This window comes from Coregonus lavaretus, assembly GCF_964263955.1.
Source record: "Coregonus lavaretus genome assembly, chromosome: 14".
Taxonomy (NCBI): Eukaryota; Metazoa; Chordata; class Actinopteri; order Salmoniformes; family Salmonidae; genus Coregonus; species Coregonus lavaretus.
In genome coordinates, this window is record NC_140001.1 from 46054392 (window position 1) to 46072464 (window position 18073).

The window sequence follows — 18073 nt, forward strand, 5'->3', positions numbered from 1 at the left end:
AGGGAGCCCAGGTGATGGAGCAATTCAACATAGGTGCAAAGTCAGTTGATATGACCTTGATTAGCCTTGATCAAATAATTGACGTCACAATAAAGTATAAAGGTGTAATATTTTGTGCAATATTTAAGATGACTGAAATGTACTTACTGACTGAAAATGAGAGAGTACATGCTTTCTGCATTGATGTTATATTCCTGACTCCAAAGGCATTGAGGGTACGGAGACAGAGGATAGTCAGTGAGTAGAAAAAAGCATGATATGTTCACCCTTTCTGAAAATGGAGGCAAATGGGGAAATGAAAAGGCAGTGGAGTACTATAATTATTTGAAATCAAGTCACACACATAAAATAAATGCATAAAACACATGATAGAGGAAACCAGAGCCATGAGAGAATAGATTGCTATAAGTAGATACAGTGCCTTTCGGAAAGTATTCAGACCCCTTGACATTTTCCACATTTTGTTAGGTTACAGCCTTATTCCAACATTAATTATATCGGTTTTTTCCTCATCAATCTACACACAATACCCAATAATGACAAAGTAAAAACAGGTTTTTAGAAATGATTGCTCAGTACTTTGTTGAAGCACCTTTGGCAGCAATTAGAGCCTAGAGTATTCTTGGGTATGATGCTACAAGCTTGGCACACCGATATTTGGGTTTCTCCCATTTTTCTCTGTAGATCCTCTCAAGCTCTGTCAGGTTGGATGGGGATTGTTGCTGCGCAGCTATTTTCAGGTCTCTCCAGAGATGTTAGATCGGGTTCAAGTCCCGAAGCAACTCCTGCGTTGTCTTGACTGTGTGCTTAGGGTGGTTGTCCTGTTGGAAGGTGGCCCTTCGCCCCAGTCTGAGGTCCTGAGTGCTCTGGAGCAGGTTTTCATCAAGGATCTCTCTGTACTTTGCTCCGTTCATCTTTCCCTCGATCCTGACTAGTCTCCCAGTCCCTGCCGCTGAAAACATCCCCACAGCATGATGCTGCCACCACCATGCTTCACCGTAGGGATGGTGCCAGGTTTCCTCTAGACGTGACACTTGGCATTCAGGCCAAAGAGTTCAATCTTGATTTCATCAGACCAGAGAATCTTGTTTCTCATGGTCTGAGATTCTTTAGGTGCCTTTTGGAAAACTCCAAGCAGGCTGTCATGTGCCTTTTACTGAGGAGTGGCTTCCGTCTGGCCACTCTACCATAAAGGCCTGATTGGTGGAGTGTTGCAGAGATGGTTGTCCTTCTGGATAGTTCTCCCATCTCTACAGAGGAACTCTAGAGCTCTGTCAGAGTGACCATCGGGTTCTTGGTCACCTCCTTGACCAAAGCCCTTCTCCCCCGATTGCTCAGTTTGGCCGGGTGGCCAGCTCTAGGAAGAGTCTTGGTGGTTCCAAACTTCTTCCATTTAAGAATGATTGAGGCCACTGTGTACTTGGGGACCTTCAATACTGCAGAAATTTGTTGGTACCCTTCCCCAGATCTGTGCCTCGACACAATCCTGTCTCGGAGCTCTGCGGACAATTCCTTCGACCTCATGGCTTGGTTTTTGCTCTGACATTTACTGTCAACTGTGGGACCTTATATAGACAGGTGCCTTTCCAAATCATGTCCAATTAATATAATTTACCACAGATGGACTCCAATCAAGTTGTAGAAACATCTCAAGGATGATCAATGGAAACAGGATGCACCTGAGCTCAATTTCGAGTCTCATAGCAAAGGGTCTGAATACTTATGTAAATAAGAACCTGTTTTCACTTTGTCATTATGGGGTATTGTGAGTAGATTGCTGAGGAAATATTTTTATTTAATGCATTTTAGAATAAGGCTGTCACGTAACAAAATGTGGACAAAGTTAAGGGGTCTGAATACTTTCCAAAGGCACTGTACATTACTTTTAGTCTCAGCAAATGTACTCTCTCTCAAAGTAGTAGTAACAGTACTAATAAAAGTACTAGTGCTAGTAAAAGTAATAGTAAAGTAATAGTAAAAACAATCTGATATCATGAAGGAGGTTAAATAGTCAACTTCCTACCATGAGACACAGGAGATTTGGGGACACAGTCGCTGTAGTCAGTGACACACACGCGGTTATCATTGTCACATGGCTTCAGATCTTTCCCCTTCACAGTAAACTCTGGACATATAGAAGTGGAACAGAAACATTTTAATCTACACTGGGCACAGACATCAGTTTAACGTCTATTTTGGATTTACATTTGGTTGAGTTGTCAACTAGTGTGAATTCAACATATAATCAACAAAAATGTCACCATGCCATTGGATTTAGGTTAAAAGTTGGGTGAAATAAATATGAAATTCCCTTATGTTGATGACTTTTTGCAATCCAATCAGTTTTCCATGTTGATTCAACGTCATCACATTGATTGTTTTTGTTGAAATGACGTGGAAACAACATTGATTCAACCAGTCTTTACCCAGTGGGGCGTCATATATGGGACCCTATTTCGTACATAGTATACTACTTTAGACCAAGCTATATGGGCCCTAGTCAAAAGTAGTTTTTTATTTTTATTTTATTTCACCTTTATTTAACCAGGTAAGCCAGTTGAGAACAAGTTCTCATTTACAACTGCGACCTGGCCAAGATAAAGCAAAGCAGTGCGATAAAAACAACAACACAGAGTTACATATGGGGTAAAACAAAACATAAAGTCAAAAAATACAACAGAAAATATATATACAGTGTGTGCAAATGTAGCAAGTTATGGAGGTAAGGCAATAAATAGGCTATAGTGCAAAATAATTACAATTAGTATTAACACTGGAATGATAGATGTGCAAGAGATTATGTGCAAATAGAGATACTGGGGTGCAAATGAGCAAAATAAATAACAATATAGGGCTGAGGTAGTTGGGTGGGCTAATTTCAGATGGGGCTGTGTACAGGTGCAGTGATCGGTAAGGTGCTCTGACAACTGATGCTTAAAGTTAGTGAGGGAGATAAGAGTCTCCAGCTTCAGAGATTTTTGCAATTCGTTCCAGTCATTGGCAGCAGATAAATGGAAGGAATGGTGGCCAAAGGAGGTGTTGGCTTTGGGTATGACCAGTGAGATATACCTGCTGGAGCGCATACTACGGGTGGGTGTTGCTGTGGTGACCAATGAGCTAAGATAAGGCGGGGATTTGCCTAGCAGTGATTTATAGATAGCCTGGAGCCAGTGGGTTTGACGACGAACATGTAATGAGGACCAGCCAACAAGAGCGTACAGGTCACAGTGGTGGGTAGTGTATGGGGCTTTGGAGACAAAACGGATGGCACTGTGATAGACTACATCAAATTTGCTGAGTAGAGTGTTGGAGGCTATTTTGTAAATGACATCGCCGAAGTCAAGGATCGGTAGGATAGTCAGTTTTACGAGGGCATGTTTGGCAGCATGAGTGACGGAGGGTTTGTTGCGAAATAGGAAGCCGATTCTGGATTTAACTTTGGATTGGAGATTCTTAATGTGAGTCTGGAAGGAGAGTTTACAGTCTAACCAGACACCTAGGTATTTGTAGTTGTCCACATACTCTAGGTCAGACCCGTCGAGAGTAGTGATTCTAGTCGGGTGGGCGGGTGCCAGCAGCGTTCGATTGAAGAGCATGCATTTAGTTTTACTAGTGTTTAAGAGCAGTTGGAGGCTACTGAAGGAGTGTTGTATGGCATTGAAGCTCGTTTGGAGGTTTGTTAACACAGTGTCCACTAAGAGTGGTAAGAGTTCCCTGGATGTCATGCCAACCCTAACATCACACATATATATGTTTCGGTATTCATCTTTATATACAGATGAATAAGTAAAGTACAATGAACAAAAATATAAACGCAACATGCAACAATTTCAACGATTTTACTGAGATACAGTTCATATAATGAAATCAGTCAATTCAAATAAATAAATTAGACCCTAACCTATAGATTTCACAATACTGGGAATACAGATTTGCATCTTTTGGTCACAGACACCTTAAAAATGTAGGGGCTTGTGACCACCATTTGCCTCATGCAGCGCGATCTCCTTCGATCAGGCTGTTGATTGTGGCCTGTGGAATGTTGTCCTACTCCTCTTCAATAGCTGTACGAAGTTGATGTTAGCGGGAACTGGAACACGTTGTTGTACATGTCGATCCAGAGCATCCCAAACATGCTCAATGGGTGACATGTCTGGTGAGTATGCAGGCCATGGAAGATCTGGGACATTTTCAGCTTCCAGGAATTGTGTAAAGATCATTGCATCATGGGGCTGTGCATTATCATGCTGAAGCATGAGGTGACAGCGGTGGATGAATGGCACGACAATGGGCCTCAGGATCTCGTCACAGTATCTCTGTGCATTCAAATTGCCATAGATAAAATCCAATTGTGTTCGTTGTCCGTAGCTTATGCTTGCCCATACCATAACACCATCGCCACCATGGGGCACACGTTGACATCAGCAAACCGCTCACCCACACGATGTCAAACATGCTGTCTGACATCTGCCCGGTACAGTTGAAACCGGGATTCATCCGTAAAGAGCACACTTCTCCAGCATGCCAGTGGCCATCAAAGGTGAGCATTTGCCCACTGAAGTCGGTTACGACGCTGAACTGCAGTCAGGTCAAGACCCTGGTGAGGACGACGAGCACGCAGATGAGCTTTCCTGAGATGGTTTCTGACAGTTTGTGCAGAAATTCTTCGGTTGTGCAAACCCACAGTTTCATCAGCTGTCCAGGTGGCTGGTCTCAGATGATCCCACAGGTGTAGATGCCAGATGTGAACGTCCTGGACTGGTGTGGTTGCACGTGGTCTGCGGTTGTGAGGCCAGTTGGACGTATTGCCAAATTCTCTAAAAATGACTTTGGAGGCCGCTTATGGCAAAGAAATTAACCTTCAATTCTCTGGCAACAGCTCTGGTGGACATTCCTGCAGTCAGCATGCCAATTGTACGCTCCCTCAAAACTTGAGACATCTGTGGCATTGTGTTGGGTGAAAAAACTGCACATTTTAGAGTGGCCTTTTATTGTCCCCACGTTTTAAGACAACTACCATGATTCCTGTTCCCAAGAACTCTAAGGCTTCATGCCACAATGACTACTGCCCTGTAGCACTCACATCTGTAATCATGAAGTGCTTTGAAAGGCTGGTTAAGGCACACATGAACTCCATCATCCCAAACACCCTAGACCCACTCCAATGTTCATACCGCCTCAACGGATCAATAGTCGACGCAATCTCATTGACTACAGCTCAGCATTCAACACCATTGTCCCCTCCAAGCTCATCACCAGGCTTAGGACCCTGGGACTGAACACCTCCCTCTGCAACTGGATCCTGGACTTCCTGACAGCCGACCCCAGGTGGTGAGGGTAGGCAACATCACCTCCGCCACGCTGACCCTCAACACGGGGACCCCACAGAGGTGTGTGCTTACTCCCCTCCTGTACTCCCTGTTCACCCAAGACTGCGTGGCCACGCATGACTCCAACACCATCATCAAGTTTGCTAACGACACGACGGTAGTAGGCCTGATCAACAGCAATGATGAGACCTGGCAGTGTGGTGCTGGGACAACAACCTCTCCCTCAATGTCAGTAAGACCAAGGAGCTGATCGTGGACTACAGAAAACAGGGGGGCGAGCACGCCCCCATCCACATCGACGGGCTGCAGTGGAGCGGGTAGAGAGCTTGAAGTTCCTCTGGGTCCAAATCACTAAGGACTTAAAACAATCCACACACACGCTCACAGTCGTAAAGAAGGCGCGACAGTGCATCTTCCCCCTCAGGAGGTTGAAAAAGTTTGGCATGGGCCCTCAAATCCTTAAAAGGTTCTACAACTGCACTGCTTGGTATGGCAACAGCACTGCCCTCGATGGCATGGCGCTACAGAGGGTGGTGCGGACAGCCCAGTACATCATTGGGACCAAGCTCCCTGCCATCCAGGACCTCTATATCAACCGGTGTGAAAGGAAAGCCCAGAACATTGTTAAAGACTCCAGCCACCCAAGCCATAGACTGTTTTCTCTGCTTCCACAGGGCAAGCAGTACCGGTGCATCAAGTCTGACACCAACAGGCTCCTGAACCATTTCTATCCCAAGCCATAAAACGGATAAATAGCTAACAAAATGGCTACATAGACTGAGTTGACCCTTGTACAGTATACATTTTTTATTTTTGCACTGACTCTACACACTCACTGACACTCCAACACACACACATAACATGCACATACATTTATACGGACTCTACACACAACCACACTCACATACGATCTTCATTTACGCTGCTTCTCCTCTGTTTATCATACATCTGTCACGATCGTCGTATTGAATAGACCAAGGCGCAGCGTGATGAACGAACATGGTTAACTTTATTATCTTTAGTGATAATAGAAACAACAATAAACAAAACAAGAAACGACTCGTGAAGTCCACGGTAACAATGACCAACACGGAACAAGAACCCACAAACACAAAGGGAAAACAGATAGTTTAAATATGGCTCCCAATCAGAGACAACCAACGACAGCTGACACTCGTTGCCTCTGATTGGGAGTCACTCTGGCCAACATAGAAATAAACACAACAGAAAGAACACACCCTGGCTCAACATATAGAGTCCCAGAGCCAGGGTGTGACAACATCCTGATGCCTAGTCCTGATGCTTACTCCTATACATAATGTATCTACCTCTAGCACTCCAGTATCCCTGCACATTATAAACATGGTATTGGAACTGACCCTGTATATATCTTGTTACTTTCTCCTGTTCTGTTATTTCTTGTTTTTATTTCTCCTGTTTTTTTCTACCTTATATTTTTTGTACTACATTGACATTGATTACTGCATTGCTGGATTTAGCGCTCGCAAGAAATGCTTTTCACTACACTTTTGCATGTGACATTAACACTTGAAACTTGAGAAGCTTGACATCATGTGCCTAACTGAAACCTGAAAGCCTGGAGTCTTACTCAGCCCTAAATGAGACCTGCACACCTGGTTACAGGTACACTACATGCCCAAAAGTATGTGGACACCCCTTCAAATTAGTATTTTGGCCACACACGTTGCTGACAGGTGTATATAATAATAATATGCCATTTAGCAGACGCTTTTATCCAAAGCGACTTACAGTCATGCGTGCATAATTTTTTTTGTGTATGGGTGGTCCAGGGGATCAAACCCACTACCTTGGCGTTACAAGCGGCGTGCTCTACCAGCTGAGCTACAGAGGACCACGTATAAAATCGAGCACACAGCCATGCAATCTCCATAGACAAACATTGACAGTAGAATGGCCCATACTGAAGAGCTCAGTGACTTTCAATGTGGCACCATCATAGGATGCCACCTTTTCAACAAGTCGGTTTGTAAAATGTCTACCCTGCTAGAGCTGCCCCGGTCAACTGTAAGTGCTGTTATTGTGAAGTGGAAATGTAAAGTTTGGTGGAGGAGGAATAATGGTCTAGGACTGTTTTTCATGGTTCGGGCTAGGCCCCTTAGTTCCAGTGAAGGGAAATCTTAACGTTACAGCATACAATTACATTCTAGATGATTCTGTGCTTCCAACTTTGTGGCAACAGTTTGAGGAAGGCCCTTTCCTGTTTCATCATGACAATGCCCCCATGCACAAAGTGAGGTACAGTTGAAGTCGGAAGTTTACCTTAGCCAAATACATTTAAACTCAGTTTTCCACAATTCCTGACATTTAATCCTAGTAACAAGTCCCTGTCTTAGGTCAGTTAGGATCACCACTTTATTTTAAGAATGTGAAATGTCAGAATAATAGTAGAGAGAATTATTTATTTAAGCTTTTATTTATTTCATCACATTCCCAGTGGGTCAGAAGTTTACATACACTCAATTAGTATTTGGTAGCATTGCCTTTAAATTGTTTAACTTGGGTCAAACGTTTCGTGTAGCCTTCCACAAGCTTCCCACAATAAGTTGGGTGAATTTTGTCCCATTCCTCCTGACAGAGCTGGTGTAACTGAGTCAGCTTTGTAGGCCTCCTTGCTCGCAAACGCTTTTTCAGTTCTGCCCACAAATCTTCTATAGGATTGAGGTCAGGGCTTTGTGATGTCACTCCAATACCTTGACTTTGTTGTCCTTAAGCCATTTTGCCACAACTTTGGAAGTATGCTTGGGGTCATTGTCCATTTGGAAGACCCATTTGCGACCAAGCTTTAACTTCCTGACTGATGTCTTGAGATGTTGCTTCAATATATCCACATAATTTTCCTTCCTCATGATGCCATCTATTTTGTGAAGTGCACCAGTCCCTCCTGCAGCAAAGCACCCCAACAGCATGATGCTGCAACCCCCGTGCTTCACGGTTGGGATGGTGTTCTTCGGCTTGCAAGTCACCCCCTTTTTTCTCCAAACATAACGATGGTCATTATGGCCAAACAGTTCTATTTTTCTTTCATCAGACCAGAGGACATTTCTCCAAAAAGTATGATCTTTGTCCCCATGTGCAGTTGCAAACCATAGTCTGGCTTTTTTATGGTGGTTTTGGAGCAGTGGCTTCTTCCTTGCTGAGCGGCCTTTCAGGATATGTCGATATAGGACTAATTTTACTGTGGATATAGATACCTTTGTACTTGTTTCCTCCAGCATCTTCACAAGGTCCTTTGCTGTTGTTCTGGGATTGATTTGCACTATTCACACCACAGTACGTTAATCTCTAGGAGACAGAACGCGTCTCCTTCCTGAGCGGTATGACGGCTGCGTGGTCCCATGGTGTTTATGCTTGCGTACTATTGTTTGTACAGATGATCGTGGTACCTTCAGGCATTTGGAAATTGCTCCCAAGGATGAACCAGACTTTTTTTTTTTCTGAGGTCTTGGCTGATTTCTTTTGATTTTCCCATGATGTCAAGCAAAGAGGCACTGAGTTTGAAGGTAGGCCTTGAAATACATCCACAGGTACACCTCCAATTGACTCAAATGATGTCAATTAGCCTATCAGAAGCTTCTAAAGCCATTTCCAAGCTGTATAAAGGCACCGTGAACTTAGTGTATAACTTAGTGTATGTAAACTTCTGACCCACTGGAATTGTGATACAGTGAATTATAAGTGAAATAATTTGTTTGTAAACAATTGTTGGAAAAATGCACAAAGTAGATGTCCTAACCGACTTGCCAAAACTATAGTTTGTTAATAAGAAATTTGTGGAATGGTTGAAAAACGAGTTTTAATGACTCCAACCTAAGTGTATGTAAACTTCCGACTTCATCTGTACATACAGAAATGGTTTGTCGAGATCGGAGTGGAAGAACTTGACTGGCGTGAACTCAACCCCATCAAACATCTTTGGGATGAATTGGAACGCCGACTGCGAGCCAGACCTAATCGACCAACATTAGTGCCCGACCTCACTAATGCTCTTGTGGCTGAATGGAAGCAATTCCCCGCAGCAATGTTCCAACATCTAGTGGAAAGCCTTCCCAGAGGAGTGGAGGCTGTTATAGCAGCAAAGGGGGGGACCAACTCCATATTAATGCCCATGATTTTGGAATGAGATGTTCGACGAGCAGGTGTCCACATACTTTGGAGTTGCAGCACTGGCCACGGCGGTGGCTTAGCCATCATACACTAAGCTGAACTGAAACTGTCCCCTCTGCCCCTGCCTGAACTGTGCTCTTTTGAATGTTTCGCCATAAAATCTAAACCCCCCTACTCCATGACTGTGCTTCTACTTTATCTGCCTCCTAAGACTAACCCATCCTATAACCCTGAATTCTTTGATTCTTTGACCCAAGATCACATTACTCTGTTTCATCTGCTTTGCTTGGTTGCCATAGCGCTGTAAGGCAGCCTAAACAGAGAGCTCTATTTTAGATGTTTTTGTTTGTTTTTTAAATCAGCTTTTTTGTTTTTGATAAGTCATTGAGTCGTTGATTGGATATATCTGGTTGTTTTTACCCAAGGAGTTGCATGACTGATGGCAGGTTGGCGTGTCTGGTTTGGCTAGCTAGCTATCTAGCTGGCTGGCTGGCTGGCTAAAGTTTGCATTTAAGAGATGCATCTCAGCACTGGCTTCTTGATCAATGAGACCTGACTCCATTATGAAAATGGCTCTTACTGAGGATGACTACTGCTCTAGACTGATGTGTGGTGGGCTTTTTTGCACTGTAGCAGCAGCAGAGGCATCACCCAAGTGGGTGCTACACGTTAGTTGTGGAGGAGTATGAAGTCCAGGCTACAGAGCGACTGAGCAGAGGACGACATCAGGGCCAGCAAGCCAACCCCATCACCTGGCATCACAGGCTACAGAGAGGCTGAGGATAACATCAGAGCTGGCAAGCCAACTGCATCACCATCATCTGGCATCGCCTGTCATCCCCATCATCATACCATTATGTAACTAGTTTAGGAGCCTGAGATGGCTGATCTACTGAGGGAGTCATACCCTATGGCTGTGACAATGTCGTCCTTTGTTTTGTTATGTGTTATATGTATTATCCAAGTATGCCTAGTAGGCTAGGTCAACTGTGTAGCCTAGGCCTACTATGTTGTTTGTTAACATTTATTTAGGAGTACCACAATGGAAATACGTTTTTAAACGTTTTTTGTGTCATCCTCGATGATTTTAAATGCATTATCCACATGTGTGATTGTATTGTGTTTTACATTGTCAAATAAATCTATCTATCTATCCACCTCTACCAACATTGTGGTTCTAGGAGATTTCAATGTCCACATTGACTCTCCCTCATGTCACTCTGCTGCGGAGTTTCTGAGTTTGATTGACTGTCTTGACCTGAAGCAACTTGTTGATGCCCCCATGCACACCCATAGGCACATACTTGACCTGGTCATCACTGACTCCACCCCAGTCTATGACCTCAGTGTGTCTGACCACAAGGTTGTTGCACTGGACTTGATATTCCCTCCCCCTCTAACCAAGTCCAAGCATCGCATGTGTTTCCGCAACTGGAAAAACATTGACCACGCTGTCAGAGAACATCTTGAACCTGTCACCTCCAGCTTTTTCATCAGTGGATGAACCTGTGGAGTTTTACAACCAATGCCTGAGCAGTGTGCTTGACCTCCATGCCCCCATAAAAACACAGGATGTCACATTCGCTCGCTTAGCTCCCTGCTTTACTCTAGAACTGAGAAACATGAAATCCACTGGACGCATACTGGAGCGTCGTCTTAGAAACTCGGGCCTCACCGTCCACAAACTGGTCTTTCAAGAGCACCAAAGGGCCTATTCCAAGGCCCTGAAAGAGGTACGGTCGACGTTCTATTCCAACCTCCTCAATACAAATCTTGGAAACACAAAGCACCTGTTTTCCACCATAAAGCATATTTTGAAACCCCAGTCCCAGATCGAGACAACGGAAGAGCAGTGTAACAGCTTCTTTGACTTTTTTAAAAACAAAGGTCAGCAACATCAGATCTCTTCTCCAGCTCTACTACTCTGTCTCCTCCCGCCCTCAACGCCACCTCAGCCTCTCTCCTGCTTCCTTGAAGTCACCCAGGGAGGTATTGAGAAAACTCTCTCCATAATGAAAACCTCCTCCTGTACGTTGGATCCTATTCCAACAGCCCTGCTCAAATCATGCACCCTGCACTCAGCCCTCTGATAACCCACCAATCTGGCATTGACCTGCCTGCATTTAAGACCACTGTCATCAGCCCCCTTTCTGAAGAAGCCCATCCTTTTTCTATTTCACTTTTATTTTATGAACTTTGAGATTATTCTGTCAAATGAAAGGTATTTACAAATGTAATACATTATTTTATTATTATTTACTCAAGAACAACTAAAGATGCACTAATAGCCTACCTGATTGCCTCAGATGATTTTTACTGCAAGGAAGTTCAATGAAAATATACAATGGAAAATAGACGTATGCAGGTAACATAGGACTGCAATACACAGAACAGGGCCCGGTTGCCCGGTTTATCGTTAGAACCTTCGTAGGAGCATCGTTAAATCTCTGAGCTGTTTCCCAAAACCATCGTTATTAGCGTTGAACTTGAAAACGCTCGTAATCTAACGCCTGCTTCAGACCACTCGTAGAACAGCTAACTGCATCGTTAATGCTTTTTTTGCCCTCCCGCATCACTTTGTAAATAGAAGATCTCCGCGAAACATAGAATCACATGGTTTATCCATATCTCTGTGACCACTGAGAACAAAGTTCACTACAAATACAAAGTTGCCAATGTCTTTGCAACTGATACAAACAAGTGACATAAAAAAAAGATGCTTCAAATGAAAACCGAGATGAAAGCATTAAAATATAAAACAGTAGGCTATAGGCCTATTTAAATTATATTGAAATACAGTACCAGTCAAAAGTTTGGGCACACCTACTCATTCAATGGTTTTTCTTTATTTTTACTATTTTCTACATTGTAGAATAATAATGAAGACATCAAAACTATGAAATAACACATATGGAATCATGTAGTAACCAAAAAAGTGTTAAATAAATCAAAATATATTTTATATTTGAGATTCTTCAAAGTAGCCACCCTTTGCCTTGATGACAGCTTTGCACAATCTTGGCATTCTCTCAACCAGCTTCCCCTGGAATGCTTTTCCAACAGTCTTGAAGGAGTTCCCACATATGCTGAACACTTGTTGACTGCTTTTCCTTCACACTGCGGTCCAACACATCCCAAACCATCTCAATTGTGTTGAAGTCGGGTGATTGTGGAGGCCAGGTCATCTGATGCAGCACTCCATCACTCTCCTTCTTGGTCAAATAGCCCTTACACAGCCTGGAGGTGTGTTGGGTCATTGTCCTGTGAAAAACAAATGATAGTCCCACTAACCGCAAACCAGATGGGATGGCGTATCGCTGCAGAATGCTGTGGTAGCCATGATGGTTAAGTGTGCCTTGAATTCTAAATAAATCACAGACAGTGTCACCAGCAAAGCACCCCCACACCATCACACCTCCTCCTCCATGCTTCACGGTGGGAACCACACATGCGGAGATCATCCGTTCACCTACTCTGCGTCTCACAAAGACACAGCGGTTGGAACCAAAAATCTGAAATTTGGACTCCAAACCAAAGGACAGATTTCCACCGGTCTAATGTCCATTGCTTGTGTTTCTTAGCCCAAGCAAGTCTCTTCTTCTTATTGGTGTCCTTTAGTAGTGGTTTCTTTGCAGCAATTCGACCATGAAGGCCTGATTCACGCAGTCTCCTCTGAACAGTTGATGTTGAGATGTGTCTGTTACTTGAACTCTGTGAAGCATTTATTTGGGCTGCAATTTCTGAGGCTGGTAACTCGAATGAACTTATCCTCTGCAGCAGAGGTAACTCTGGGTCTTCCTTTCCTGTGGCGGTCCTCATGAGAGCCAGTTTCATCATAGCGCTTGATGGTTTTTGCGACTGCACCTGAAGAAACTTTCAAAGTTCTTGACATTTTCCAGATTGACTGACCTTCATGTCTTAAAGTAATGATGGACTGTCGTTTATTTGAGCTGTTCTTGCCATAATATGGACTTGGTCTTTTACCAAATAGGGCTATCTTCTGTATACCCCCCCCCCTACCTTGTCACAACACAACTGATTGGCTCAAACGCATTAAGAAGGAAAGCAATTCCACAAATTAACTTTTAACAAGGCACACCTGTTAATTGAAATGCATCCCAGGTGACTACCTCATGAAGCTGGTTGAGAGAATACCAAGAGTGTGCAAAGCTGTCATCAAGGCAAAGGGTAGCTACTTTGAAGAATCTCAAATATAAAATATATTTTGATTTGTTTAACACTTTTTTGGTTACTACATGATTCCATGTGTTATTTCATAGTTTTGATGTATTTACTATTATTCTACAATGTAGAAAATAGTAAAAAAAGAATGAGTAGGTGTGTCCAAACTTTTGACTGGTACTGTACATTTAATGTTTAATTGAGTTCTATTTTGTAATTTGTGTCAAAATATAAACGCAACATGCAACAATTTCAAAGATTTTACTGAGTTACAGTTCATATAAGGAAATCAGTTAATTGAAATAAATGCATTAGGCCCTAATCTATGCATTTCACATGACTGGGCAGGGGTGCAGCCATGGGTGGGCCTGGGAGGGCATAGGCCCACCCACTTGGCAGCCAAGCCCACCCACTGGGGAGCCAGGCACAGCCAATCAGAATGAATTATTTTTTTCCCCACAAAAGGGCTTTATTAAAGACAGAAATACCACTCTACACCCCCCTTACCAACTACCTCATCCCTATATTGTTATTTATTTTGCTCATTTGTACCCCAGTATCTCTATTTGCACATCATCTCTTGCACATCTATCATTCCAGTGTTAATACTAATTGTAATTATTTTGCACTATAGCCTATTTATTGCCTTACCTCCATAACTTGCTACATTTGCACACACTGTATATATATTTATTTCTGTTGTATTTTTTACTTTGTTTTGTTTTACCCCATATGTAACTCTGTGTTGTTGTTTTTATCGCACTGCTTTGCTTTATCTTGGCCAGGTCGCAGTTGTAAATGAGAACTTGTTCTCATCTGGCTTACCTGGTTAAATAAAGGTGTTATTTTTGTGCCTATGGTACATTTCTGGGATTTTTTATTTCAACTCATGGAACATGGGACCAACACTTTACATGTTGCATTTATATGCAATGTGCCAAATCAGTGATTTAATGCATTTTTATTGGGTAAGCATTAGAAGAAGCCGCCTCAATATTTGCAACCGTAGGCGGTTGCAACCGTAGGCGGTTGCAAAAATTATAACGTTAAAGTGAGATTTGAATGGATAAAGCTGATCCGACAGCAGCGCTCACTTTCTTTCGATCCTATCAGTATCAACACATGCTCTAACGATGCACTTAGCAACCGTTCTCTCTGCATGGTGTTTTGGGAAACGCATGTTACATCTTCGGCTGTTGTATGAAAAGCCTAAATTCCATCGCTATCGGGAAACCGGACCCAGAGCAGTAAATATTTAGAACGCAGTATTTGAAAAGTATTTACCATGAAGTTGGTGCCTCTCAGAATGTTCTTCCGTATGACAAGACATCATAACTGCAATTTAAGTAGTTCAGTAAAATAAATGCTATATTAAATGCAAATGGATATGAGGCTTATTAGTGTCCTTACTTTAGAGAAAAAAAACACTTTCCAACACCTAACACCATCTGTCAGGCTTAAATGCAATGCACAACATTACTCAGCATTATGATTACAGCTTCCAGATAAAACATCTACTGTAACAAGTAGCCTACTGTAACATGAAGGAAAGATAACGGTGTGAATGCACTTACCATGGGAAAGGGTTAGGCAAGTAACTATCCAGGAACGGTTCACCCTGTACACTGTAAATGCAAAAAACATGCAAATAATTTAAAAAGTCATGTTCTACATTCATGGGGCAATTCAAAGTTGCAAACGTGCAAGCATCAACTCCTTTTACTCACTTTCAGTAGAAAAACTATACTTAGTGACTTACATAATAAAAAGTCCATTCTGAGCAATATTTTGTGACAACATTTAGCCAGTAAAGTACAAAGGTGGTAGCTGAGGTTTTATAGAGGATATTACTCCATATCTGTGAGTCATAACACCCATACCATATCTAATAAAGCATCAAGCTCTTACATCACAACATAAACTTTTAAACATTTCACAAGAGTACAACGGACATGAAGATTGGGTTTTATCGTTGTTGTGCATATATGCCATTGACTTTTATTAATGTATAGTACATGGAATTTCTAAGGTATGCACAAAGTTGCAACTAGTCAACTTTTTTCCTGCTATTCAACTTTTGTTTTCAATATACACTGAACAAAAAGATAAACGCAACATGAAACAATTTCAATGATTTTACTGAGTTACAGTTCATATAAGCCTCGCGAGTGGTGCTGTGCCACTAGAGATCCTCGTTTGAATCCAGGTTTTGTCGATGCCGGCCGCGACTGGGAGACCCATGGGGCGGCGCACAATTGGCCCAGCGTCGTCCAGGGTAGGGGAGGGAATGGCCGGCAGGGATGTAGCTCAGTTGGTAGAGCATGGCGTTTGCAACGCCAGGGTTGTGTGTTCGATTCCCACGGGGGTATAAAAAATAATGTATGCACTAACTGTACGTCGCTCTGGATAAGAGCGTCTGCTAAATGACTAAAATGTAAATATAAGGAAATCAGTCAATTGAAATAAATTCAATAGGCCCTAATCTATGATTTCACATTATTGGGAATACAGCTATGCATCAGTTGAGTCATGATTTGTTTTTCTGAGTGACTCGTTATTTTAGTCATTCATTTGATCTGCTGGCCTCAATAAATTATACAGCAGGATTTAAAGACTCTAATGGTCAATCCGATGGCTGAAGTGGCCGTACAGCATTTACTGCGATGCAGCCTCCGCAGAAGTCAGGGCTTTCAACTTCCTGACCTTAGCCGAGCAGAGCAGAGCTATTGTGAAGTTGTCAAGGAACTGAGTTTGTGTTTATAGACAAGTTTTTGAGCCGTTTCCGCTCTACTTCCTGAACTCCTCCCGTCGATGCAATCCAGTTCCGTTCTGCCGGGCTGGGTTTGTTTTGCTAGCTAGCTCCGTTGTGCCGACAAAGCACTGATATCGCAGTGACAAAGAGGATATAAAAATTACAATTACAACATGAAGAAAAGTGGTTCGGGAACGACGTGTGCGGTAGTTGGTTGCAAAAACTCGAGAAAGCACCTGAACGAGTGGTTAGATAGAGAGTGCTATGACCACAAACCAGCTACAAAGAGGCAATGTCCATGCGCTCCATTGTTTAAATTTTTTCGCAAGCCTGATACCGACTCGGAATCAAGGACCTGGCTGAAGGCATTGAATCTAAAGAAACCACCCCTCAACATTTTTGTTTGTTCCTATCACTTTGTTGACCAAAAACCTACCAAGGATAATCCTTTCCCAGAGTTGTGGTTGGGATACAATTGCCCTCCCCAGACAAATAGGCGTCAACTCACCCAGCGGACCACTGCCTCCTCCCAGATAAAGAAACGCAGACTTGAATCTGAGGGTAAGTTCAGCAACTTTAGCTATGAAGCTGACAATACTGTTAATTATGAAGAAGTTGTCATACATTAACATTGCTACCGGTATTTTGCTAAGGCAGTTGATTGTTTTGGAGATGGGACAAACAATGCCCACGATAGCTACATCATTAATTGTGTGTGTGTGTGTGCCTGCCTGCGTGTGCCTTAGTCTACATCATAAATACAATGCAAGATGGCAGGCTGTTGTGATGATGATTGTGTGAGTGCAATGTTGTAGTACACATTTTTCCATTGTGATGTTTGTAGTGAGAGGACTCTATGCCTGCATTAATTTTGCTCCATTCATGTTTTCTCTTCCCCTTTTTAGATGCTCCAGAAACCTGTCAGCCTGTCTGTGAGGCCGAGCCTGCTACACCAAAATTTCGAGATGCCCAGACCCAATGGGAGGATCCGTCACATATTGATCACATTTACTGTTCAACACAGTCTGTTAAAGTAGACAAGGCCACACAGTGCGAGGCAGAAATGGGTCCTACTGTGACCAGCACCACGGTCATTGATGATGCTAGGTCCCGGCTGTATACAGGAGTGCTTATGGTTCAATTCTTCACCCTGGTGACGGTGTTGTTGCCTTTCAGTAAGCCATCAATTACCCTTCCTGTTGTTGACCAAATACTTATGACGTTGATGAAACTAAAACTAAACCTAATATTAGGAGATATTGCTCACCGCTTCAATGTGTCTACATCCATGGCAAGCATTGTGATTAGTCACTGGATTGACGTGATGGGTGAACAGTTCAAAGTCCTGATCCCCTGGCTTCCAAGAGAGACCATTCGTGCCACCATGCCCTTGTCGTTTCAGAGGAACTACCCTCGAACCACCTGCATCATTGACTGTGCCATCTGTGCTGGCCTAGTTAACCTGAAGACTCCACTGATCAGTGAGGTTTAGAATCTTGCCCTGTGTCCCTGTCTACCAACACCCAGCCATGTTGTTCATTAAATACAGATAAACACAACAAATACTGCGTGCATTGTATTTTTTTATATTATATATTAATATTTTCATAGTGATGTAATTGTGTGGGCTGCTTTTGTATTTTACTTTTTAATACCTGTTAAG

General features: G+C 42.8%; 1 protein-coding gene across 1 annotated transcript in view; it reads right to left on the reverse strand.

Moving 5' to 3' along the window:
* LOC311141375 (interleukin-6 receptor subunit beta) overlaps positions 1–18073 on the reverse strand; it is a 45114-nt gene that overhangs the window by 14462 nt on the left and 12579 nt on the right. Inside the window, exons 3-6 of the mRNA XM_084176676.1 lie at positions 15233–15283; positions 14943–14993; positions 2024–2125; positions 148–271 (exon numbers count right to left, since the gene is read on the reverse strand). Of these exons, the coding sequence (XP_084032802.1) occupies positions 148–271; positions 2024–2125; positions 14943–14991 (275 nt within the window). The 5' untranslated portion in view covers positions 14992–14993; positions 15233–15283. The remainder of the gene's footprint in view (positions 1–147; positions 272–2023; positions 2126–14942; positions 14994–15232; positions 15284–18073) is intronic.